The 24849-nt window shown below is 38.1% G+C and overlaps 1 protein-coding gene across 5 annotated transcripts in view; it reads left to right on the top strand.

Moving 5' to 3' along the window:
- Nucleotides 1-24849, top strand: part of AGK (acylglycerol kinase) — a 144310-nt gene that overhangs the window by 69509 nt on the left and 49952 nt on the right. For all 5 annotated transcript variants that reach the window (XM_003896693.5, XM_009203987.4, XM_009203988.4 and 2 more), the window contains 3 exons: nt 9121-9160; nt 12415-12494; nt 17045-17120. In XM_003896693.5, coding sequence (XP_003896742.1) covers nt 9121-9160; nt 12415-12494; nt 17045-17120 — 196 coding nt within the window. The remainder of the gene's footprint in view (nt 1-9120; nt 9161-12414; nt 12495-17044; nt 17121-24849) is intronic.

Below are 24849 nucleotides of genomic sequence, written 5' to 3'. Positions count from 1 at the left end.
TTGGGCTGGTTGGTCCGAGGACCCGAGGTCGTAAGTGGATCTTTCTCACGGAGCAAAGAGCAGGAGGACGGGATCTCCCAAGGGAGGTCCCCCCCCCCCCATCTGAGTCACGGCATCAAATTTCACATGTGAAGAGACCACCAAACAGGCTTTGTGTGAGCAATAAAGCTTTTTAATCACCTGGGTGCAGGTGGGCTGAGTCTGAAAAGAGAGTCAGCGAAGGGAGATAGGGGTGGGTAGTGGAAAATTACAGTCAAAGGGCGTTGTTCTCTGGCGGGCAGGAGCGGGGGACACAAGGTGCTCAGTGGGGGAGCTTTTGAGCCAGGATGAGCCAGGAGAAGGAATTTCACAAGGTAATGTCATCAGTTAAGTCAGGGACCAGCTATTTTCACTTCTTTTGTGGTGGAATGTCATCATTTAAGGCAGGGACTGGCCATTTTCACTTCTTTTGTGATTCTTCACTTGCTTCGGGGCATCTGGATGTATTTATACATGCAGGTCACAGGGGATACAATGGCTTAGCTTGGACTCAGAGGCCTGACACTCAGTGTAGATCTTAAATGTATTGATTGCTGTTATTATGTCTCCCTAAAATGTATAAAGGCAAGCTGTACCCCGACCATTTGGGGCATAAGTCCTCAGGACCTCTTGAAGCTGTGTCATGGCTGTGTCCTTAACCTTGGCAAAATAAACAAATTGACTGAGACCTGTATCAGATATTTTGGGTTCACACATTTGACCTAAAAATTCCTGAACGCAAGTTGGTATACTTTTTACTAGTATAGGAGGCAGTGCTGTACATTTGTCCTTTGCATTTGATAGTAGAATTTTTAGCTGTTTTTCTTTTGCTAAACTTCACCATCAGCAATGCAGATGTTGAAATTTTAATGTGATTGCCTCTGTGGCCCTTATTTTCACTGACATCTTCTAAGCACTCTAAGGGACATTGAAATGAAGACAGTCACTACTTAATACATGGTTATCAATAGGATTTCTTCCTTTATGCTTTCGTTACATTAGGAAACTTCTTTGTTGCATTGGGCTTGGGAGAGATGTTTCTTTGGTAGCAGGTAGTACATGATAGTGCGGTTTGGAGAACAAGAGATAACCTTCTTTGGTTAAATGGGGAAGACCAGACCGGTAGGCCCTAAAATCCTTTTAAAAATCATTAACATTTTCATTGTTCCCTTGGTTTTCTGACCTATTACACTGAGTACCTTCTATCCAAATGGAGATTCTGTTGGCCCAAAAGATCAAGCATTCTTCCTTAGCAAGATGCATTTCCTCCTGCTTGATCAGCTGTCTTTCTGTCAGAAAGGCAGGGCTGGTCACTATTTTCCCATATATGACAAAGGTTCAGTGCAGCCATTATCTGTTTGGGTAGGGAGTCCGGGATATGGGGAGGGCTATGCCATGTATAGTTTAGAAAAGCTGTCTCCTTCTGCACGCACTTTTAAGATTCATTTTTGTCTTTACTTCCATTTCTTTCATTCCTATTGCTCCATGGGCAACCATGGGCACAGCCACTGGCAATATCATGATTAATCTAGGAAGCCTGGATAACTTGAAGTGATTGTTATAAACATCTAAACTTGAAATCTATTTTGTTTAAAGCAAAGACTGTGTTTGCATGCACCAAGGGAAAAGCTGGTGGTAGAAATTGCTGTACAATTTGCCTCTAGACTGTAGTGGGAAATATTCTTTCTGGGAAATAGGGTGGATCGATGTGGTTTTTCTCTCCATGTAAAGTTGCTATTGGAATAACAACTTATCGTATTTTGCAGTCCTAAAGTAATAAATAAAATATTTATGGCTTGGAATAAGTTGAGAGCATCCCATTACCTATAGTAGCAGGCATGTTCTTATTCTTTTCAAGCCTCAGGCTGAGTGACATCAGCAGATTTTTTTTTCGTTTTCTAATCCGGAACCTTCTAATTTCTTTCTGTCAAAGAACCTGCATTTTAATACTGAGCAGATCTGCAGGACCCTTTTTGATATGACTACGTTTTGTAGCACCTCTTTTAAATTGTATTTAACTTCAGTTCTCAGAAGACAGCGTGGTGTAGTGGAAAAAACATAGGCTTAGAATTTATATAGTGTCTTGGTTGGCTTGGAAATGAGGTCTTCGGTTCACATTCAGATTCTTGACTCATTAGTAATCTGGAATTTTCTGATGACCACACTCAGAGTTCTTCTAGCTACAGGACCAGTTCTTGTGGTGCTTCTTGGTGTGTCAAAAGGAACTCTCCGCTTAGCCTCTTTAGAGGGTACTCCTTCCATTACACTCTGCACACCCACACACCCTGGGAGCTTCTTGATCTGGTAACGTTTTTGTGCGCTTTGAATTTTTTGGTTTTTCATGCTTTACTACACCATAATGACTCTTACCCTTGCCCTTTGGTGATCATCACACTGGAGAACCATCCCCACTCATCTGTGCTTTCAGAATGCCAAATCCTCATACGAAGAATAACCTTCAGTTTCTCCTGCAGGACAAAGCATGCCTGTTTGAGCACAGTGAGTCAATCTCTCCTGTTCAAACATTTGCCACTTATTTATTAAATAAGTATTTACCAAGTACCCTGTATCTACGAGAGTGTGCTGTGGGCTGTGGATGAGAAAATGGTGAATTATCCATGATTTCAAGAAGTTTATAATCTAGGAAGGAAGATAAGTAAAGCAGTTTTTGTGTGGTGGGTTGTATTGTGCTTGGCTTTTTTTAAAAAGGAAGGGATAAAATGATCAAATCCTTGAAGATGTAGTTTGTTGTGTCTCTTAACATGCAGTTTGCCAAGAGCAGAAGCAGCATCAAGGGGGACTGGTGGAAGATAAGGAAAACTTTTTCCTTAGTTATCTATCTGATTTTTCCTTTGACTTTCAAATGAAGTACAGGGTGATTTTGGGATTCATTTGGTGTTCTCTGTCAACTGTCCATGATCAGGGTATCTCTTCCTCCTACTTTTCACCCTACTCATATAGATCATCATGTCCTGTCTCATTCCTTCTATTAGCATGTAGCTAAGATTGCTATACAGAACTTAAGACCTGCATTTCCAACCGTCACCTAGACACCTCCACCTGGGTTCTCACCCCATCTCGGATAGACAGACCCAGAACTAAGCTAAGTTTTCTCCCTCTCACCTGCACTTTTCTACTTCATTCCATCTCTGTGAATGGTACTGCCTTCTACCAATTGCTTAATGCAGGATGTGGGCGCTATCTTTGACCCCTCATCTTTTCTTTAATTCCCGCCAGCCATCCCTCAAGTTTACCTCCTGAATATCTGCTGAATCTGTCCTCTTCTCTGTGTCCCCTCTGGCACAATCCTAGTTCCAGTCATCATCACCGACTATCACTGAGGGAGCCTCTGAGGTTTCACTAGATTCAGTCTTACGTCTGACCAATGCCTTCTTCACACACTGCAGCCAGAAGTAATCCCTCCAGAATGTAAACCTGGTCACATCCATTCTCTTAAAACCCATTAATGACTCCTTATGGCCCTTAGGAGAAATCCAGATTACTTAAATAGCTGAAAATGTCCATGGTGACCTGGCCTTTACCTGGCTTCTCCCATGGCGTGTGGCCTCCAGCTGTCCTGAACTACTTTCTCTTTCCTAAATTGGCCACGTTCTAGCACTTGCAGGCTTTGACATGCTATTTCTCTTGCCTAGATTCTACTCCCTATTTTTGCCTGGCTACTTTTTATTTTTCCCCTAGATCTCGGCTTCAATGTCATATCCTGTAAAAAGCCTCTAATTCTGTCAAAACTAGGTTAAGATGCCCCCATTATTTGCCCCGTTTATGGATTACCTAAAAGTGAAATTGCATCATAATTGCCTGGTGAATTGTCATTGTTCCCTACTAAACTATAAACTTCACTAGGACAGGGAATGTTGGGCTTATTCACAAGCAGTCCAAGACACCCAGCACAGTGCCTGGCATATTATTTATCAAGAAACACGTTTTACTATGCCACCAATATTTACCAAGAGCTGTTCTTCTTTGCCACTTGATCCTAAGCTTCTTCAGGGCAGGACCAAATCTATTTGTGTGCCATAGGCAGCACTTTGTGTTAAATGAGTTTGTTTCAACAACTACCTTCAGAAGCATTATTGTACCTGATCTTTTAAAAAACATTATGTGAATATAAATTGAAAAATTTATATTAGATGAGACTATGCAATTTAAAAAATGTGCTATAAAACATACAACTAAATGAGTAATTGCCCATTGAGTATTGTCTGAAGTTTAGAAGAAAAAGCATCTGCTTAGGGACAACCTGGCATGGGTCTGAATTCCGACTCTGCTGTTAGCAGAAAGGGGTCCTGATCCAGACCCTAAGAGAGGGTTCTTAGATCTTGCACAAGAAAGAATTCATGGCGACTCCATAGAGTAAAGTGAAAGCAAGTTTATTAAGATAGTAGGCCAGGCACAGTGACTCACCTGTAATCCCAGCACTTTGGGAGGCCAAGGCAGGTGGATCACGAGGTCAGGAGTTCAGTTCAAGACTGGCCTGGCCAACATGGTGAAACCAATATAAAAATTAGCTGGGTGTGGTGGCGTGTACCTGTAATCCCAGCTACTCGGGAGGCTGATGCAGGAGAATCACCTGAACCTGAGAGACGGAGGTTTCAGTGAGCCGAGACAGCACCACTGCACTCCAGCCTGGGGACAGAGCGATACTTTGCCTCGAGGGAAAAAAAAAAAAGAAAGTAGAAGAATAAAAGGATGACTACTCCATAGGCAGAGCAGCAGCATGGACCACTCAGGTGCTTGTACTTGTTACTTCTTGCTTATATGCTATACAGGGGGTGGATTATTCATGAGTTTTTTCAGAAAAGGATAGGCAATTCCCAGAACTGAGGGTTCCTCCCCTTTTTAGACCATATAGCGTAACTTCCAGATGTTGCCATGGCATTTGTAAACTGTCATGGTGCTGGTAGGAGTGTCTTTTAGCATGCTAATGTATTCTAATGAACATATAATGAGCAGTGAGGACACCAGAGGTCACTCTCATCACCATCTTGGTTTTGGTGGATTTTGGTCCGTGTCTTTACTGCAGGCTATTTTATCAACAAGGTCTTTATGAGCTGTATTGTATGCCACCCTCCTATCTCATCCTGTGACTAGAATGCCCAAAGTCCTAGAAATGCAGCCCAGTAGGTCTCAGCCTCTTTTTACACAACCCCTACTCAAGATGGAGTCACTCTGGTTCAAACGCCTCTGACACTACCACTTAGTAACTCTGTGGTTTTGGGCACGTCATTTTCCTTCTCTGAGTCTTGGCTTCCTGATCTGTAAAATGAGAATATTTTCTGTTACCTAATAATGCCTACCTTGCAAGGTTGTTACAAAGATTAAAGGTTTATGAAAACAACTGCCATAGTACTTGGTGCAAGGTAGTTGCTCTATGAATTTTACATTTTGTCTTTTATTCTGACAATGCTGACATTACTGAAACATTTTTGGAATTTCTTTGTTGAGATAGTTTTCAGAGCTTGCTATAGATCATCAGACTATCTCAATGGGAGAAATCTTTTTTCTTTGAGGATGTGTTTGATTTTTAGGAATAGTCAGGTTCAGATAGCAAGATCAAGATGGTTAACACCATTTTTGATATTAAACAAAGTTAAGTATGAATTGTTTTTTGAGACAGTTTCACTCTTGTTGCCCAGGCTGGAGTTCAATGGCACGATCTCGGCTCATTGCAACCTCTGCCTCCTGGCTTCAAGCGATTCTCCTGCCTTAGCCTCCCAAGTAGCTGGAATTATAGGCATGTGCCACCACGCCTGGATAATTTTGTATTTTTAGTAGAGACAGGGTATCACCATGTTGGTCAAGCTGGTCTCGAACTCCCGACCTCAGGTGATCCACCCACCTCAGCATCCCACAGTGCTGGGATTATAGGCGTGAGCCACCGTGCCTGGCTCAAAGTTAAGTGTGATTATAATGAGATTTTCTTTTGTAATATCAAAATTGGTACATATTCTGGCTCTCTCACAGGTGGCATTGACAGGATATTCCATTTGGCACATTAAATTCAGGGAATTAACAATCACAAAATCTTTTGATTTTGAATAGCATTCGGATAAATTAATCAGAATTAATAAACTCAGAAGAGCTGAAATCTTTAATAATATATTTAATCACAAGCTAATGATCAGAATTTTATTTCTAGCAACAAAGAACTTAGGGAAAAAAATGATCTAAGGTGCTACCCCATATTCTTGTGCATATTCGGGGCTATTGTCTTTTCAGGTAGGTCCATGGAAATCAGTGTGGCTGAGCTGTGGCAAGGGTGGTGTTCTTTACTAATGACCCAGAGGAGCCTGTTGCCTTTCGGAGACCTGTCCTTCGTGGTAGAGGAGGAGCCTGGAAATGGGCAGGATATAGAGATGGGATTGCAGCTTTTACAGAAGCATAGAGGGCTTGTGCAGAAAAATCCACAGGCTGAGTTTGTAGGAGAGATTGGAGGTACAAGGTAATTAGTCTACTAAAGGAAAGCATTGAAAGCAGGGGCCGGGGGGAGCACAGTCCGGAGAGGCTAGACGCTGCCTTCCTAGGGCCCTGTGCAAGTTGAACTAGGGGTCAGCACAGTCCAGGGGGAGGGTCAGTGACAATGCCCAGGTTACTATGAGGAACCTCTTATTATTTTGTTATCCAGAGGTTACTGTGGGTTCAGTGTTTTACCTCTTCATTGTATATAAGGTCGTAAATGCAAATTATCCAGTAAGCTGTAAGGAGTTAGTGACATGTTAATTATTTTCAAGAATTTTGCTAGTTTGTACCCTGAATTTACCTCATCTTGTAGTGTATTTTTGTTGTCGTTACTGATGTTAGAATGATTCAGTGAGAGCATTTGATGGGGAGGGACACAAGAAGAAAGGGAAACATGAATATGTGTTATTTCCTGTGGGGAGTCATTAAAAAAACATGAATATTTGTGAATACTGGGTGCGGAGGGAGAGAAGGTTGCACAATGCCCTTTGCCACCTGGGCTTAGGGGAGCAGAGTCACTTAAGCCAATGGGGACTGGGCTGACTTGTGCTGGATTTCACAAGGGGTGAGGTTCCTCAAAATCTTTGTTATTGAACAACATCAGCTTTTGGGGTACTGATGTCATTTATCATTTCAGTAAAACATGGTTCTTAGGTTTTTGTTTGTTTGTTTTTTGAGACAGAATCTCTCTCTGTAGCCCAGGCTGGAGTGCCATGGTACGATCTCCACTCACTGCAGCCTCAGCCTCCCAGGTTCAAGCGATTCTCCTGCCTCAGCCTCCCGAGTAGCTGGGATTACAGGCCTGCACCAGCACGCCTGTCTAATTTTTGTATTTTTAGTAGAGATGGGATCTCACCATGTTGGCCAGGCTGGTCACGAACTCCTGACCTCAAGTGATGCGCCCACCTTGGCCTCCCAAAGTGCTAAGATTACAGGCCTGAGCCATTGCGCCCTGTTGGTTCTTAGGTTTGAGATTTCAGATTCACAGCATCCATACTTCCTTGTGGGTGGTGTTCCCTTAGTGAAGCCACCTGCTTTATGAAGTTCAGGGGTTGTTCTGCAGCCTGGTTATGGAATCACGGAGCAGAAGCCTTTGACAGCAACTATGGCAAAAAGTAAAGCTTGCTTATTCCTTTTCATTCACTGTAAATGTCAAAATCCCATTTGAATTACTGTGAAAATGCAAAATTTAAAGTTTTCAATGTTATTTTAAAAAGTCTAGAAAGAGGATATAAGCAAAATAATTTTTTTTCAAGTTTTTCTAGAAATTGGTTATTGTTCATCTTCTCTGGGTATTTGATTTCTTAACTGTTGTTAACCAATTTGAAGTTACTATCTTAGCAGTGCCAGCAATGTGCATTAGCACAAGCTCTTAGATGAAGATTCTGGAGCCCCATAGGTGACTGGAGCCATTTAAAATGCTTTTATGGTAGAAACATATTTTAGAGACCTTAATGTTAAATAGGTGATCATATTCTGACAGAATGCTTTCATTTTTGTAAGCCAAAATTTTGCCTTATGACAAAATTCTCCATTTATGATCTCTTTTAGTGTCTGATGGTGACATAAAAAATAAGTGATTTAGATAAAACAGTAGCAGAAGAAAGTAAACATCAAATTTACTTGTGCAAATGACCTAATTTCCACTGGGTAAGAAAAATGGAGGATATGTATATTAGTTTTCTATTGTTACCTTAACAAATTGCCACAAACTTAGTGGTTCAACACACCACAAATTTCTTGTCTTGCATTCTGTGAATTAGAAGCCCAAAGCAGCTCTCACTGGGCTAAGACACAGTGTGGCAAGGTCTATGTTCCTTGTGGAGGCCCTAGGGGAGAATCCTTTTGCTTTTCCAGCTTCTAGAGGCCACCACATTCCTCGACTTTCTTCACAGCCTTCTTGCATCACAGCTGGCAAGGTTGCATTTTTCTGACCATTCTTCCATGATCGCATCTGCCTCTGATCAGAACCGGGAAACTTTCTGGTTTGAGACCTTTGTGGTTAGATTGGGCCCATCTGGATGATCCAGGACAATCTCCCATGTCAGGGTCCTAAGTTTAATCAGGTCTGTAAAATCCCTCTTGCCATGTAAAGTAACATGCCCTCAAGTTGTGAGGATTCGGATGTGGAAATTTTGGGGGGATGCGGCATGATTCTGGTTACCATAATATGGAAATATTTAACACAAACTTTTATTCAGAGGATGTATTTTTCAAATGTGCCGATAACTTGTTATTAGGTTATTTTGTTTGTTTGTTTTTTCAGACAGAGTCTCACTCTGTCGCCCAGGCTGGAGTGCAATGGCATGATCTCAGCTCAACGCAACCTCCACCTCCCAGGTTCAAGCGATTCTCCTGCCTCAGCCTCCCAAGTAGCTGGGATTATAGGCGCCCACCACCACACCTGGCTAATTTTTGTAGTTTTAGTAGAGAGGAGGTTTCACCATGTTGGCCAGGGCTGGTCTTGAACTCTTGACCTCAGGTGATCTGCCCACCCACTTTCACTAGGGTATTTTTAGAGAAGAGGTGCATATATTAAAAAGTAAAAAAGCTCACAAATTTTGTTTGGATCATAATCTATTGTTAAAGCTAATGATTATTCTCTTTTGCTTACTTTGATAGTGATAACCTACTAAGGAGAGCAGCCTGTCAAGAAGCTCAGGTAATACTATTTAATGTGATAAAATTAAACCCCTCCTTATCTTCATTGTGCAGAAAACTGAAGCTCTTTCAGGGGACTTGCACAGTGTCTTGCATCTGTGCAGTTTGGCTATTTTTTAGCACTATCAGGATGAATCACGCTGGGAGCCAACTCTGAGTAGAACTCCAGGAAGTTAACCATCTGGTGAAGAGCAGTTCTGACGCCCACCCCTGTAGACTGTTTGTTTCTGGATTGGTCCCCGAAACACAAAGCTGGACTGGTAGAAGCTCTGGGAATTTGTTTGTGTCTGCAGTTGTCTTTGTAGATCTGGCTAACCCCTGAATCATCCCTGATCTGAATAACCCCCAAGGATATCAGTTCAGAACAAGTGTTACCTCTAAAAGTCAAATCTTCTTAAAATTGTTGATTCATATTTTTAAAGTCCATCTTCAAGCTCAACTGGTCCATATCATGTACACTGTTACGTTCCATGAGATTTTACTTAAATATTCATTTATATGGCTAATTAATTATAGCTGGATTATAAATCCTTTCAAATTTAAGGCCACTTTTTTGCTCCCCACTGCAAAAATGTACATTATACTTTGCAGATGAAATTCTGTGACTGAGTTGCCTTTTTGTTTTGTATCATTTGAGCTTATGATGTCAGAAATACCAAAATAGAAACATGAAAATCAAAAGTGGCAAGTGTATGAAGCATTTAGTAATAGAAGTAGGTGGCAGACCTCATGTGTGTTTCTGAAATGTTTTAATGGATGACAGTGACAATAGATACTATAAATTAATTCCTCTCTTTGATTGTTACAATAGATATTATAAATTAATTCCTCTCTTTAGCAGTTGTTACAGTAGATACTATAATTCCCCTTTTTAGCGATTGTTATCTGGCTGTTCTAAATCTGTGTTTTAAGAATTTGATTACTTCTTTGTTTAAATTTATTATCTTTCATATGGCTCTAAGTTGTTTTAGAAATCAATTCAAATAAACTTTAATATTAAATTAAAGGTGATCCCCATCCCAAGCCAATCATTAGCAACTGGAAAATCCTGGAGTACAGTGGTGTGATGTTGGCTCACTGTAGCCTCTGCCTCCTGGGTTCAAGCGATTCTCCTGCCTCAGCCTCTCAAGTAGCTGGGACTACAGGTGCACATCACCACGCCCAGCTAATTTTTGTATTTTTAGTAGAGATGGGGTTTCACCGTGTTGGCCAGGATGGTCTCGATCTCAACCTCGTGATCCACCTGCCTTGGTCTCCCAAAGTGCTGGGATTACAGGCGTGAGCCACTGTGCCTGACCCCTTTCTTTCACTCTTTAAGGAAGAGTAGACCTGTGTGATTGTAGGACCCTCCCTTTCTTGTTGAAAGTAAATGCCTCCACCTCTGTTCTAAATCCTCTCTCCTCATACGTTTTCAGGGATGATGTTCCTTTAGTTATTTTCTCCTTCTCGTGTCCTTCTCTTTTCTTTTCTTTCCTTTCTCTTTCCTTTCCCTTTCCTTTCCTTTCCCTTTCCTTTCCTTTCCTTTCCCTTTCCCTTTCCCTTTCCTTTCCTTTCCTTTTTCCTTTCCTTTCCTTGGAGTCTCATTCTTTTGCCCAGGCTGGAGTGCAATGGCACGATCTCAGCTCACTGCAACCTCCGCCTCCCGGGTTCAAGCAATTCTCCTACCTCAGCCTCCTAAGTAGCTGGGATTACAGGCACATCCCACCATGTCTGGCTAATTTTTGTATTTTTAGTAGAGACGGGGTTTCACCATGTTGGTCAGGCTGGTCTCGAACTCCTGACCTTGGGATCCATCTGCCTTGGCCTCCCAAAGTGCTGCAGTTACAGGTGTGAGCCACCACGCTGGCCTTATTTCTTTCTACTATTCTAATTCTCCACTTCCCCTGCATGTTTAGTTCCTTCCATCTCACAAATGGAAGTGGATTTGTCCTTATAGCCTCTGCTGGCTAATTTTCCTATCTGTGTACTTCCTTTTACAGTCTAAATTCTTGAAAATATGATATTTAAAAACAAATCTCACATAAACTTAATGTAGTCTCACATAAACTCCTTAGCTCACTGTGAATGTCTAAATAAGAATGAAAACAGAATAGAAATTATAATGTTCCAGAAACTTCTTACAAAGAAATAGTCTTTTTCTCTACTTCAGAAAAAAAGTATTTTTGTTTTTGTTTTGTTTTTAAAGCAAGAAATAGACAACAATAAGAAAGGCTCCAAAATGAACTGTCAGGGAGATGGCAGATTTAGAGTGAGTTATTCAATAAAAAAATTTGCATAACTTTTTTTCCTCCTCCCATGTTTACTTTGTACTTCCATACTAGAATTCTGCTTTCTTGGTTCAGGCCTACTCCCACCATTCAAGACCCCAATTTTTGCTCATTTTGTTACTTTCCTATTCTTATTCTTTTTGTTGACCATCATTTCCAATTCAGACATAATAGCAAGAGTTCCCATTCATTTCTCATTTGGACTCCTCACATCTAGTCCTCTGCCTTTTAATTCTACCTCATCCTTGATCCTCTCTTTAGAGCTTAGAGAGGCTTTGGAATTAGAAGATGTATATTCCAGGCTTGTAATTTATCAACTCTGTAACTTTCAGGAACTTTGTCTTCCTGATTCTGGACTTTCTAATCTGGAAAACTGAGATTATTTTATACCTCCTTGGTTTCTGAGAACTAAGAATAATGTATGTAAAAATGCCAAATAGAAGGTGCTTAGTATATATTAGTTACGTTTCTTTTCTCCTGCCAGTTGCTGCTATTTAGTTATCATACAGGGTTGCAAAGAAGAGAAGGCAAATAGGTTTATTTTGTATGTGTATAAAGATATGAAGATTAACTGGTAACACAAAGATTCTTCATGAACAAGTTTTAGTGATGAGCTGGAGAGAATGTTGTACTCTGCAAACTAAAGACATAGATTAAACTTCTCTCCTGACAGACTATGGCCTCACTAATTATATGTTTATAATAAACCTAGCCATGTCTTATAGAGAAAATAAATGTTATTTGCCTCTAGTACATAAAGCAGGAATTTTTATTCCAATACAAAATAGAGCTTATTGTCATTAAATAATGTTACTTTTTGTTGTTGTTAATGGCATTTTCATTAATATGAGATCATGAAAGAACATTTTCCCCCAAGGTTAGCTACCATATGTGCTGCAAGTAAATTTTTTTTTGGAATGGAAGAATGCATGTGACACTTACCAAATAAATAGACTTTTACTGAAAACTTTGCTCTTTTCTTTTTTAGGAGTTTGGCAATCAACTCATTCCTCCCAATGCACAAGTGAAGAAGGCCACTGTTTTTCTCAATCCGGCAGCTTGCAAAGGGTAGTGCCGTTTGTGACTTGTTATATACTTGTATTTTTAAGGGGGAAAGAAATCACAGACTATCAGGCAGCTAGTGAGATTCTGTGAAATTGGAAGAACTAGGTTTAATACTCTTCTAGCAATAAGATTCATTTGTAATGTAGAAATAACAGTTAAATGAGAAATAACTATAAAACTAATGGATGCTTAGCAAACTTGTCTAATTGAAGTTTAATAATCATTCCAGGATTAACACCTACAAAGATGTCTTGTTTGCTTGGAAATAGTCCCCTCGGGAGCAACTGCTGTACTGCTAGGGCGTAAATCCTTAGGCCATCTCTGTCCACAGGATGTTCAGAGATGGCCAAGAATGCTGTGGGCTTGGGAGATCAGCAATGTTCTTTCCAAAAGGGATGATCCTTGAACTAGGCCTGGGAGGAAGCAGGCAGGAGAAGACTACTCACTCTTCTCAGCTGAGGAAATGGCTCATGGGGCAGGGGCCTGGAGACAGGAGTGACCTACTTATGGCTTTGCCATGACACAGGACAGCCTGTAACTGGTCTGGCTGGCCTGGAAAGGTCATGTGGGAATTGTGGGAATTAAGGTGTGAAGAATAATTGAGACTTGGGTGTGTAATGATTTGATCATGGCAGTTCATTGATTATACAAATGAACCACACTAAAAGGTGGGGAAGGCTGTATGTGGGGGTGGGGAGTGGGTGTGTGGAGATTCAAAGTCTGTTAAGGAAAAATAAATGGGCAAAACTTTTTTTTAAACAATATTAGATGCAACTGTTATTCAATTGGAAAGGTGAATACAAAGACCTAGATGGCTTTAGAATAAATAATTAACTTTTTTTTTGAAAAAAAATAGTCAGAATTAAAGGGTTGAGTGTTAAAAAGTGATATCTCTTATGTCCCTAATGTCCAAGATAGTTCTTTTTGGCTTTTTGGGAATCAGAAAATCAGTAGGCTCGGTGCAGTGGTTTACGCCTGTAATCGCAGCACTTTGAGAGCCTGAGGTGGGCAGATCACTTGAGCCCAGGAGTTTGAGACCAGCCTGGGTAACATGGTGAAACTCTGTCTCTACAAAAATACAAAACTTAGCTGGAAAATATACAAAAATTAGACACGTGGCAGCGTTTACCTGTAGTTGCAGCTACTTGGGAGGCTGAGGTGGGAGGATCACCTAAGCCCGGGAGGTCAAGGCTGCAGTGAACCATGATCGTGCAACTGCAGTCCAGCCTGGGTGATAGAGTGAGACCCTGTCTCAAAAAAAAAAAAAAAGAGAAAAAATTAGTAAATATGTATTAAATTGGATTCTATAAGATCTAAGTCAAATGACGTTAAGGTAATAAGAACAACAATAAGAAAGATAGTTTGGGCTGAATTGTAAGTGGTAGGCATAATGTTGTCTGGAGTAAAACACTGGGTCTCTGAAGTCAGTTTTTCTAGTCATTTCTTGAGAGGCAGTGAGTGTGACTTCACAGACAGGAGGACACATCCTACTTTATTTCTTTGTAATTCAGCTGTTTAATTCAGATTGTCTAAACAGACTAATTATTCTGCCTAACTGAATCATATCTGCTGGGCTTTGTTAGAGCCGCTTCCCTCCCCAATAAACACACCAGTCATACTGCCTATTAATCATTTTTGTTTAATATCAATACTAAATCATCCCAACAAATGAGCAAGTGCTAATATAACACAGTCAAAATACCCAGGATAAGTAGATTGTCAGTGGTGGCCCGTGGCTGAAGATAACGGAGAACTCAGCCTGGGTCTGGGAGTTTGAGGAACCTGGTCTGTTGACTGTTTTGCTGCTTACTAGCTCTGTGATACTGTGGGAGTTAATTCACTTCTTAAATCCCCAGCTTACTCATCTGTAAAACCAGAAAGGCAATAGTACATACTTTAAAAATTATTATGTGGAATAGGGACCTTTGGTATTAAATGAGATGATGCTTATTAGGCACTATTTCCATTTCATAATAAGCACACAATGTAAGAAATACAAACTGCTGAAATTGTTACTCTCGACCATGGGTTTGGTTCAGAACAGCCTTCACTTCGCTCTCCCATCCTTCCCAGAAGCTCTTATACCTCTCCTTCGGCCTACTTCAGTGTAACTGTTCTATTCCTTTAGAGACCTAATAAATTAACAACTTGCTAATTTCTGATGAAACTTATGGCAATTTGTTTAAGCAATAACCAGTTATTTTGAGTTCCTGCTTCTAAGAAGTATCCACATTTTTAAAATTAATAAGCAAATTTTGCAGAGCAATTTTAGGTTCTTTTACATGTAAATGTATTTGCATTTTTAAAGATAGATTCATGTTTAAAACTATAACATCTTTATCTAAAGGTAAGCTAAAATACTGCCACTGAAGGAAAGTCTTTTCTAAAGGCGTTGTCTCCTTTAACAAGGTGAATCCCTGTGTGCTTCTAGGAAAGTCTGAAACTCTCCAGCATCCTTTTTTTTTTTTTTTTAAAGCTTTCACTATTTAATTGCACTATTTTTGTCATCATGGCTCTGTCCTGACACGTTATTTATAATTTATCATGTAGCTGTTTCATTATGTAGTACTGGTTTAAAACTACATAAGAGCTTTAAGAAATAAGATAACTGTGTGTTTAGCATTAATAAATAATACATAAAAGAGTAATTATTTTGTGTGTGCCTGAGTCTGGAAATTGCTATAAGTACCTAAGGTTTTTATTTAGCCTCGGTGCTATCTCGCCCTTAATTATGTGATAAATAATGTATTTCTTACTAGTAACACTTGTTTTTCAATCTTTTATATTAGAACATTAGAAGGAAAAAAGTCTTCACCTTCATTTTATAAACGTATAACATCATATAAAGATGTGAATAAAGACCCAAATGTTCTAACCTGATTTCTTAAACTAACTCAGAGGAGGTTACAGATTTGTTGTGATTGATATGGCAGATTGAGACTTCTTCAGAATTTTGCTTTTAGGAAGTAGATCTGATCCACTTTCAACTGATCCTTTCCTATCAATCTAGTAATGAAAGCAACCCTGGAAGGAAAATCGTTTGTAGTATCACTAGCTCAGTGCTTTAATGTTGGGTTAAGCCCCCAGAAATGGTGAGCTGGAAAGGAGAAATTATTTACCCTTTTATGTTCATTCGAATAATCATTCAGAACAGTGGAAAGGTAGAATATATTTAATTTGCTTATTATAAACTCAGGCCTTTGGTTTGAGAGATTCTTTTGGATGGTTCTTGTGAAAATTTGTGCAAGCCTCTCAATTTCTATTTTAATTCATAATAAGAAATGCTTTGTGTTCTATATGCCATTTGGTGGTTCTTTTTAGTTTAAAGAATATTGAGTTTGGCTTGTGCATAACTATACATGTCCCTCATTAGCTGCCTTTGTAGCTAAATATAAAATGTCTCTTCTCTAAAATATCCTTAACTTCTTGTATAAAGTATCCTTAAGGTCAAAGGATACATCCTTAGTTTAAAAATAATATCTGTTTTAGAAAGACATCTAAGTAAATGTGGATATAAAACTTAGGTGTTTGACATTGACTGAAAGTACTGGATTTTTTTCCCCTTATGTAATAGTTGAAATATTTGAGTAAAAGACAGGTCAACTAATTGGTATGTTTTAACATTAGTTTGACTTTGAGACTATGCCATTGGTGGGAGAGATTGTTTGGCAGAAGTTGCAAAACAATCTCTAGATCCCTACAGACTGTGTTTTTGAATTCTGACCTGAATTGGACAAGAGTTCACTGTCAGAATGATATGCATAATACTTTTGAAATATGCAAACTCTTTGGAGGCTGTTTTTTCTCTTATTATAAGACATCCATGTTGTTTCCTTTTCCTTAGAATTTACATCTCTACGTTTGGGGCAGGTTTATTCATTCATTTGTGCATTCATTCATCAGATACTTAGTAAGTACTTTCTAAGTGTGCCATACATAATCCTAGAGGTCAGGGGATTCAAGGATTAATAAGATTTGGTATTTATTTTTGGAAAGCTTCCAGTCTAGTCCTGACAACAGTCTTGGAAGTCTGTAATCACCATACAGTGTGAAGGTCACTAATAGAGATGGGTATAAGGTACTCGGGGAGCACAGAGAGGGCATGACTGTGCCTGGGAGTTTCAGACAAGCTTCTGGTGAATTAGTAGTTTTGTCTGCTTTGTCATGTTGTGTTCCTAGCTCCTCCACCTGTGTCTGTCACAGTAGGTACTCAATGAATACTTGAGTGAATCAAGCATTGTTGCCTGAATGGAACCATATCTAGTGTTCGTTCTTCCCCTAGAGGAACTACTGTGTGAACTATAGGCCTCTCAAATGGATAAGAGCTTATTGCATTAGATAAACGGCAAATTCTCAGAGGCCCCAGGTGAAAGGTTTTATTTTTCCATGCATATTAACTCATTACTTGTTGTTAAACTTTCTGTACTTGAACAAGTAGAGGAAACCCATATTTCATAGTCTTTCTTATTCTGCCCTGAAGAGGATTGTAAGGCTTTTTGTTCTTCTCTTGATAACCTGTGTTAAAATGTTTGTATTTTTTCCTTTGTTTACAGAAAAGCCAGGACTCTATTTGAAAAAAATGCTGCCCCGATTTTACATTTATCCGGCATGGATGTGACTATTGTTAAGGTAAGAATGGCTCCTGAATATTTATTTCACCCAAACAACTGCGTCTTATAACAACCTCTTCTCTTGGCTTCTTAGCAAACATTGCTTGTCACAAGATCTAAGAAATTAATGTTGTATACTGTTCTGACAATTAATAAACGTAGTTTTGTTTTTTTCCAAATAGTATCAGCTTTTCATTTTCAGAATAGGATTGGATGGAGGCTTGGAGAACTTGATACCTTTCATCTAAGAGATAGGATGTGGAATTACATCTCTTGGAAGATGAAAGTTGTTATAGCTGTAAGAATTCTTTTCCTGAAAATACACAACCTTCAAGTTTGAGTAATTAATTTAATTTCTTAGTAGTTCCACAAACAGGTAAACCATTTTCTCTCTGATAAGGAATTATCTCTGGTGAAGAATTTTAAATGGTAAAGCTTTAGAATTTGTGAGATTTCATTAAGAAAAGGAGGCAAGCATAAATTACAGGCAATTGTACTGTTTCGAAGATGCAGGACTCTACTTGTTGAATTTTAAATGAGATATATGTGGGTAAGTATACACGTGTATATAGTGAAAACCTCTTTTACTGTGGTTATAAGTTTGTGGTTGACTAATTTCTAATATTGTACGCTTCCAGGAAATCATAGAAGTTAAAAAGGATCATTTAGTCTCGTTTACCATGCAATGTTGAACCCTGTTTTCCAACTTTTCTGGCATGATTTTCCAGTTGTTTGTCTCTGGGGATAGGAGAAAGGGGAAGAAAACTAACATATATTTGAATACCTGTAATGTGGCAGGTAGGAGAAACCTTAGTATGGTTATGTGAGACTGATGTTTGTTTCTTCAATGATTGGTGAAACTCACTGGTAAAACCATCTGGATCTGGAGCTTTCCTTGAGGGGAGATTTTCTCTTGTATGTGTGTGTATGTATGTAGAGACAGGATCTCACTTTGTTGCCAAGGCTGGTCTCGAACTCCTGGACTCAAGCGATCCCCCCCACCTTGGCCTCCCAAAGTATTGGGATTATAGGTGTAAGCTACCATGCCCAGCCTTTTTTATCTTTTTTGAATTTTCTTTGTACATTAAATTTCTTTAACAGTTCTAGAAGCACTCAGATTTTATTCTTGACTTAATTTTTGTAAGGTAAATTCTTCAAGGAATTTGTTTCATCTAAATTTTCAAATTAATTGACATCAGCTTGTTCATAATGTCTTCTATTTAACTTAAATTTCTATAGCATGTGTAATGTCTCATTTTCAGTCTCAATATTGTTTATTTGTACCCTCTCTCTTTCCCCTCAGTAATCTTGTGAGAGGTTTGTCAATTAGCCCTTGCCATGAACCGTTTTTTGGCTTATTGATCCTCTTATTTATATGTTTCATTCATTTCTGATCTTTTTTTTTTTTTAATTGTTTCCTTCATTCTACTTTTAAAAAAATTTTTCTGCTGTGCTTTTTCTGATGTTTTAACTTCGTGGCTTATTTCATTTTTACCTTTCTTTCTTAGTGTATGTATTTAAGCTACAGAGCCACTCTACTGCTTAGCTGCATCCTATACTTTTTGATGCATAATATTTTTATTATTTATTTTTAAATATTTTTGAATTTTCCTTGTGACTTTTCTTGATCTATGTGTTTTTGAATTTCCAAATCTAAAGTTTTTCTGATTGTCTTTGTTAGTGATTTCAGACTTAATTGTATTTTGGCCAAAAAAATGAAGTCTATAAAATTCTAGTATTTTAAAGTTTGTTGAGATTTGTTTTATGGTCCAACATGTGCTCTGTTTTCATAAACGTTGTATCTATGTCTAAAAATAGTATATATCCGTTATTGGGCACTATGTTCTTTATATGTTCATTAAGTCAAGTTTGTTAACTGGGTAGGTTCAAATCTTCCATGTCCTTACTGATTTTTTTCTTCTGTTTTAACTATATAAATTATCAAGAGGGGGTGTTAGAAATCTCCCACTATAATTGTTGGTTTGTCTATTTCACTATATAGATTTGTCCATTTTTGCATTTTGTATTTTGAGACTATGTTATTAGATGCACTAAAGTTTCAGATTATTTCATTTTTCTTACATTTTGACCCAGTCATAGAATGACTATTTTTAGCACAAATACTGCCTTTTATGATAGTCTATCTTATCTAGTATTACTGGCAATTTATATTTGCTTATTTTTAGTTTTTGCCTGGTATAATTTTTATATCCCTTTATTTTCATCTTTTTTCTCTCCTGAGATTTTAGATGTATTGTTGATAAAAGCATGAAAGCAGGATATTGTAAAGGCCATTTTCTCATCTTTTGACTCGACTGTTTAATTCATTCCAACATTCTATACCAGTTATCTATTGCTACAGAACAAACGGCCTCGCTGTTTTTCTGCTTATGATTCCATTGGTCAGCAGTCTCTCCTGGGCTCCTAGTGGCATGGCTGAGGAAGGGTGGTCTTCGATGACTTTACTCACATGTCTCCAAGTTGATGCTGGCTGTCCTCTGGCTCGTGTAGTCTCCACTAGGTATCTTCACATGGTAGCTCGGTGCCTGAAGTCAGTTACAGATATCCTCTAATTTTATCCCTTATTACTTTTATATGTATTTTTAAACAAATAAGAATACTTTTATATTTATCTACAGTGCCATTTTCATACTTAGCAAAAGTAATGATTCTCTTTTATCATCTTACAATATCTAATCCCATCTTATACTATCAAATGTCCTGTGACTCATGTATTTGTAATTTTTTCCAGTTTAAGATACTTATCAATTGTATGCAAGTACTAATATGTACATTACATATACAGAAAACAGACATTTAAAAGGATGAGATTAAAAAATAAATAGAAATACTAATGTTTACTTTTTATGCCTCAGTAGAAACTACTGCTCTTTACAGGGTTTGTTTTCTTTCTTTTGAATTAGCTTTTATTTTGAAATAATCTCAAACTTATAAAAGCACAGAAATAATACAAATTTCCATATCACTTCATCCAAACTCCTCAAATACTGTATTAACATTTTACCATGTGTACACATGCTCTGTCTTTACATGTATGTGTGTATGTATGAATGTGTGTGTATATATACATATATAAAAATATACACATATTAATGTGGTGTGTATATATACATATGTATATACACACATATTATTTTCTGGCTTGTTTGAGAGTAAGTTGCAGAAATAATGTTCCTTTATCTCTAAATATCTATATCCTAAAAACAAGGGCACTCTGTTACATAACTGCAAGAACAGTTATCAAAATCAAGAAATTAGCATTGATGTACTATTATCTTGTAGAATTTTTTTTTTTTTTGAGACAGAGTCTCACTCTGTCACCAGGCTGCAGTGCAGTGGCACAATCTCAGCTCACTGCACCCTCTGCCTCCCAGGTTCAAGCGATTCTCCTACTTCAGCCTCCTGAGTAGCTGGGATTACAGGTGTGTGCCACCACACACAGCTAATTTTTGTATTTTTAATAGAGACTGGGTTTCACCATGTTGGCCAGGATCATCTTGATCTCTTGACCTTGTGATCTGCCTGCCTCGACCTCCAATTGTTCCATGAATGTCATTTATGACAAAAGAGAAAACACTTTTTCTTGTTCTGCATCCAATCTGGGGTCACATGTTGAATTTAGTTGTGATATTTGTTTAGGCAATTTTAAAAAATTCCTCAATTTTTTTTTTAAGAACGTCCTTCAGTTTGGGTTTATCTACTGTTTTGTTATAATTAGATTCAGATTATGTAGTTTAGCAGAAGTACCACAGAATGTTGTGTCTTCCTCAATGCATAATACATGTAAGAAAGTCCTGTGAACTCTTTAAATTTTTAGCTTGAGATTTTTCAGATTATCCAGGTAGCATGCATTTGGGTCACTTATATAAGGACTGGCCTAAAGTTGTGGATTCTCAGGGAAGATGTTTATCCCTTCATTTAGCACCAAAGTTCAGAACACGAAGGTTTCTTTGCAGCGCCCTGGGAATCGGCTAGGAGTATGAGTGAGTCAACCTTGTTTTTATTCTCTGTAAACTGCACATGCCGTCTTTTGGGTCCTGGTTTATAGTGGGGTGTGGTTCTGTACTAGATTCACTAATCTTGAGCAGGTCCTGGGATTTTTGTTTGCTTTTCCTAGAACCTGGCGAAACTTTGAAAACCAACATTCAGATCTACCTGGTTTACTAGATGCCCTCAAAACATTTACTGTGTAGGTGCTAGTTTTATATTTAGTGTTCCTTACTTTATTCTCATTTATTGATGCATCAAAGATGTTTTCATTATTTTACTCAGTAGCTTTAATTTTCAATGGCAGGGTACCTAGCCTACCATTCTTTTAGAAATGGAATTGCAGCACTTCGCATAACTGGTTTTATTTAAATGACATAAAGCTCAGTGAAGTTGAGTGTTATCTTTATTTTGTGAATGAGGAAATCAAAGATACAAACATCTAGAAACCTGCTCAGTTATACAATTAGTAGTGACAGAGCTCATTTAAACCCAGGTCTGTCGATTCTAAGGCATGTGCTTTCTACCGTAGGCTCTGTCTCCCATTTGACATGAAACCTCCAAGACAACCTTTTTCATCTTAGGATAGCACTATTAGAATATTCTTCCTAATTTTGAGAATAAATCTGTTTCCCAAAAGTTTTTACACATAGGTCAGTGGTTTTCATCTCTGACTGAATATCAAATTACCTGGAAATGTTTAAAAATATAATTTATACCCCGGTCACACTCCCTAGATATAACTAATGTGGAGTGGAATCTGTCTGTATTTACAAAATGAATTCATTCATTCATTCACTTGTTCATTTGTTTATTCATTCCCAGGTGATTATAATGTGTAGTTGGATTGAGAATCATTGACTTCAGACTTGGTTCTATCCCATGGGTTCATGCGGAACAAGCCTAATCTTTCTTCTGCAAAATAGTCTTTGGAATAATAAAGAATGTTATCCTAATGCTCCCTTGAGCCTTCTGTGGTTTAAACATTTCCAGTTTCTTCACAGGGGTGATGGTTTCAAATCTGTCACATTCCTGATTGTTCTCTTAGATATTCTCCAGTAGTGCCCAGAAATGAGGTATGGGCTATCTAAGGAAGAGTAAAGCAAGACCATCAAGTCTCCTGTTCCATATACTATTCTTTCAAACAGCTCAAGCTCAGACTCTTGTTGCTGTCGATATATCATACTTTTGAGTCATACTGGACTCATTATCTTGTTTGCTATGTACCATCAGGCCGCTTTATAAAAAAGTAGACTTTTTTAGAGCAGTTTTAGGTTTAAGGAAGAATTCAAGAGAAATCACAGAATACCTGTATTCCTTCTCTCCCCCGCCCACAATTTCCTGTATTATTAACATCTTGCATTAGTGTTATACATTTCCTACAATCGATGAGCCATTATTGATGCATTATCATTAATTCAAGTCCATAGTTTTCATTTGCATTTGCTCTTTGTGTTGCACCATTCTATGGGTTTTGACAAATGCATAATGCATTGTGTTCACCATTATATTATCAGACAGATTAATTTCACTGCCCTAAAAATCCTCTGTGTTCTTCTGCTCTACCTATTCATCCTTCCCTACACAGCTGATGTTTTTACTGTCACCATACTTTTGCTATTTTTAAAATGTCATATAGTTGGAATCATACAGTATGTAGTCTTTTTCAGATTGGCTTCTTTCACTGAACAATATGCGTTTTAGGTTTCTCCATTGTGTTTTCATGGCTCATTAGCTCATTTCTTTGCTAAGCAATAGTCTATTGTCTGAATGTGCTACAGTTTATCCATTCACCTACTGAAGTATGTCTTGGTCACTTCCATTTTAGCAACTATGAATAAAATTGCTATAAACACTAACGTGCAGGTTCTTGGGTGGACATAAATAAGTTTTCCACACATTTGGGTAAATGTCTAGGAGTGCTTTTGCTGGATAATATGGTAAGACTATGTTTGGTTTTATTGGAAACTGCCATTCAAAGTGGCTGTACCATTTTGTATTATTACCACCCGTGAACTAGAGTTCCTGTTGTTCCATATCCTCGTCAGTCTTTGCTATTGTCAGTGTTTTGGATTTTAGCCACTGAAACAAATGTATAATGAAATCTCATTGTTTTAATTTGCAATTCCCTAATGACATATAATGTTGAGTGTATTTCCATATGCTTATTATCCATCTGTAGATCTTTGGTGAGGTGTCTATTCAGATCTCTGCCCTTTTAATTGGGCTGGCTTTTTTTTGTTGAGTTTTAAGAGTTATTTGTATATTTTAGATGCAAGTTGTTTGCTATGCATTTTGCATATATTCTCTCTCAGGCTGTGGCTTGTCTTTTTATCCTTATAATCATGTTTTTCATAGAGCAGAAGTTTTAAATTTTACTGAATTTTAATTTATCAATTTGTTTTTTCTTTCATGGATCTTGCTTTTGGTGATGTATCTAAAACCTCATCACCAACCCCAAGATCACTTAAATTATCTCCTATGTTATTTTACCTTTAGGCCTGTGATCCATTTTGAGTTAGTTTTTTGAAAAGTGTAAGGTCAGTGTCTAGATTCTTTTTCTGGGAAGGGACAACTGTTAGGCCACTTTTTTAATCCTTCCTCTTTTAGTGCATTTGGGATTTTTTTTCTAAGATCAGAGCCTCAAATATATTAATATTAATCTTTATTGTCTTCGAAACTATGGTCTGTCAAATCTGTCAAGATCTTTTAAAATTTTTATTCTTTTATTCATATACCTTTTCACATGTATTAATTTGTTTTTACAAATATTTATTTAGTGCCCACTATGAGCTAAGCCTTGTTCTAGGTATTGGGGATATAGTCTTAACAAAATAAATTCCCTGCTTGTCCTTCTGGTGATCAGTTCCCATCTTGAAGCTATTCAGGGGCCCACCAATCACCTCATTAGCACAAACTGGCAAGATTGAGAGGGGCTTGCCATGAATAACAAAAGACATTTTTATCACTCAGGAAATTCCAGGGGTTTTAGGAGCTCTGTGCCAGGAACCAAGGACAGAGACCAGATATATATATATATATATATATATTTTTTTTTTTTTCCTCCTGAAACAGAGTCTTGTTCTGTCGCCCCGCCTGGAGTGCAGTGGTGTGATCTGAGTTCACTGCAACCTCCACCTCCCAGGTTGAAGCAATTCTCATGCCTCAGCCTCCTGAGTAGCTTGGATTACAGGTGTGCATCACCACGCCTGGCTAATTTTTGTATTTTTAGTAGAGATGGGGTTTCGCCATGTTGGCCAGGCTAGTCTCAAACTCCTGACCTTGTGATCTACCTGCCTTGGCCTCCCAAAGTGCTGGGATTACAGGCGTGAGCCACCACCCCTGGCCCAGATATATAAATATATATATTTTATATATATATATTATATATATATAATGCCACAGGTGCTTGAGCCCATCTGAAATCCAGGCATTTAGTTTTTATCTATTAGTATGTATAGTGTGATACCAATTGGAGGGAGTGTTTCCTATTTTAATATTAGTTGCATTATGTCTATTGAAATTTAGTGTTTGGTTTTAGAGGTATACATATTATTGGTGGATTAAATGGTTCATTTAAGTCTGTGTATGTGTCTGAGATCAAATGGTGTCAATAAAAATGGTAAGTCTTAGGCATTGTTTTGTGACTACTTTGAATCATACCTGTATTTCTTTATATATGGTCATAACAAAACAATAATAACCTCCTTTTATTTAGTGCAATACCAGTTATGAACACT

This window comes from Papio anubis, chromosome 4 (assembly GCF_008728515.1).
Source record: "Papio anubis isolate 15944 chromosome 4, Panubis1.0, whole genome shotgun sequence".
Classification (NCBI taxonomy): domain Eukaryota; kingdom Metazoa; phylum Chordata; class Mammalia; order Primates; family Cercopithecidae; genus Papio; species Papio anubis.
Note: the sequence above shows the minus strand (reverse complement) of the source record. Positions and strands in the feature narration are given on the sequence as shown.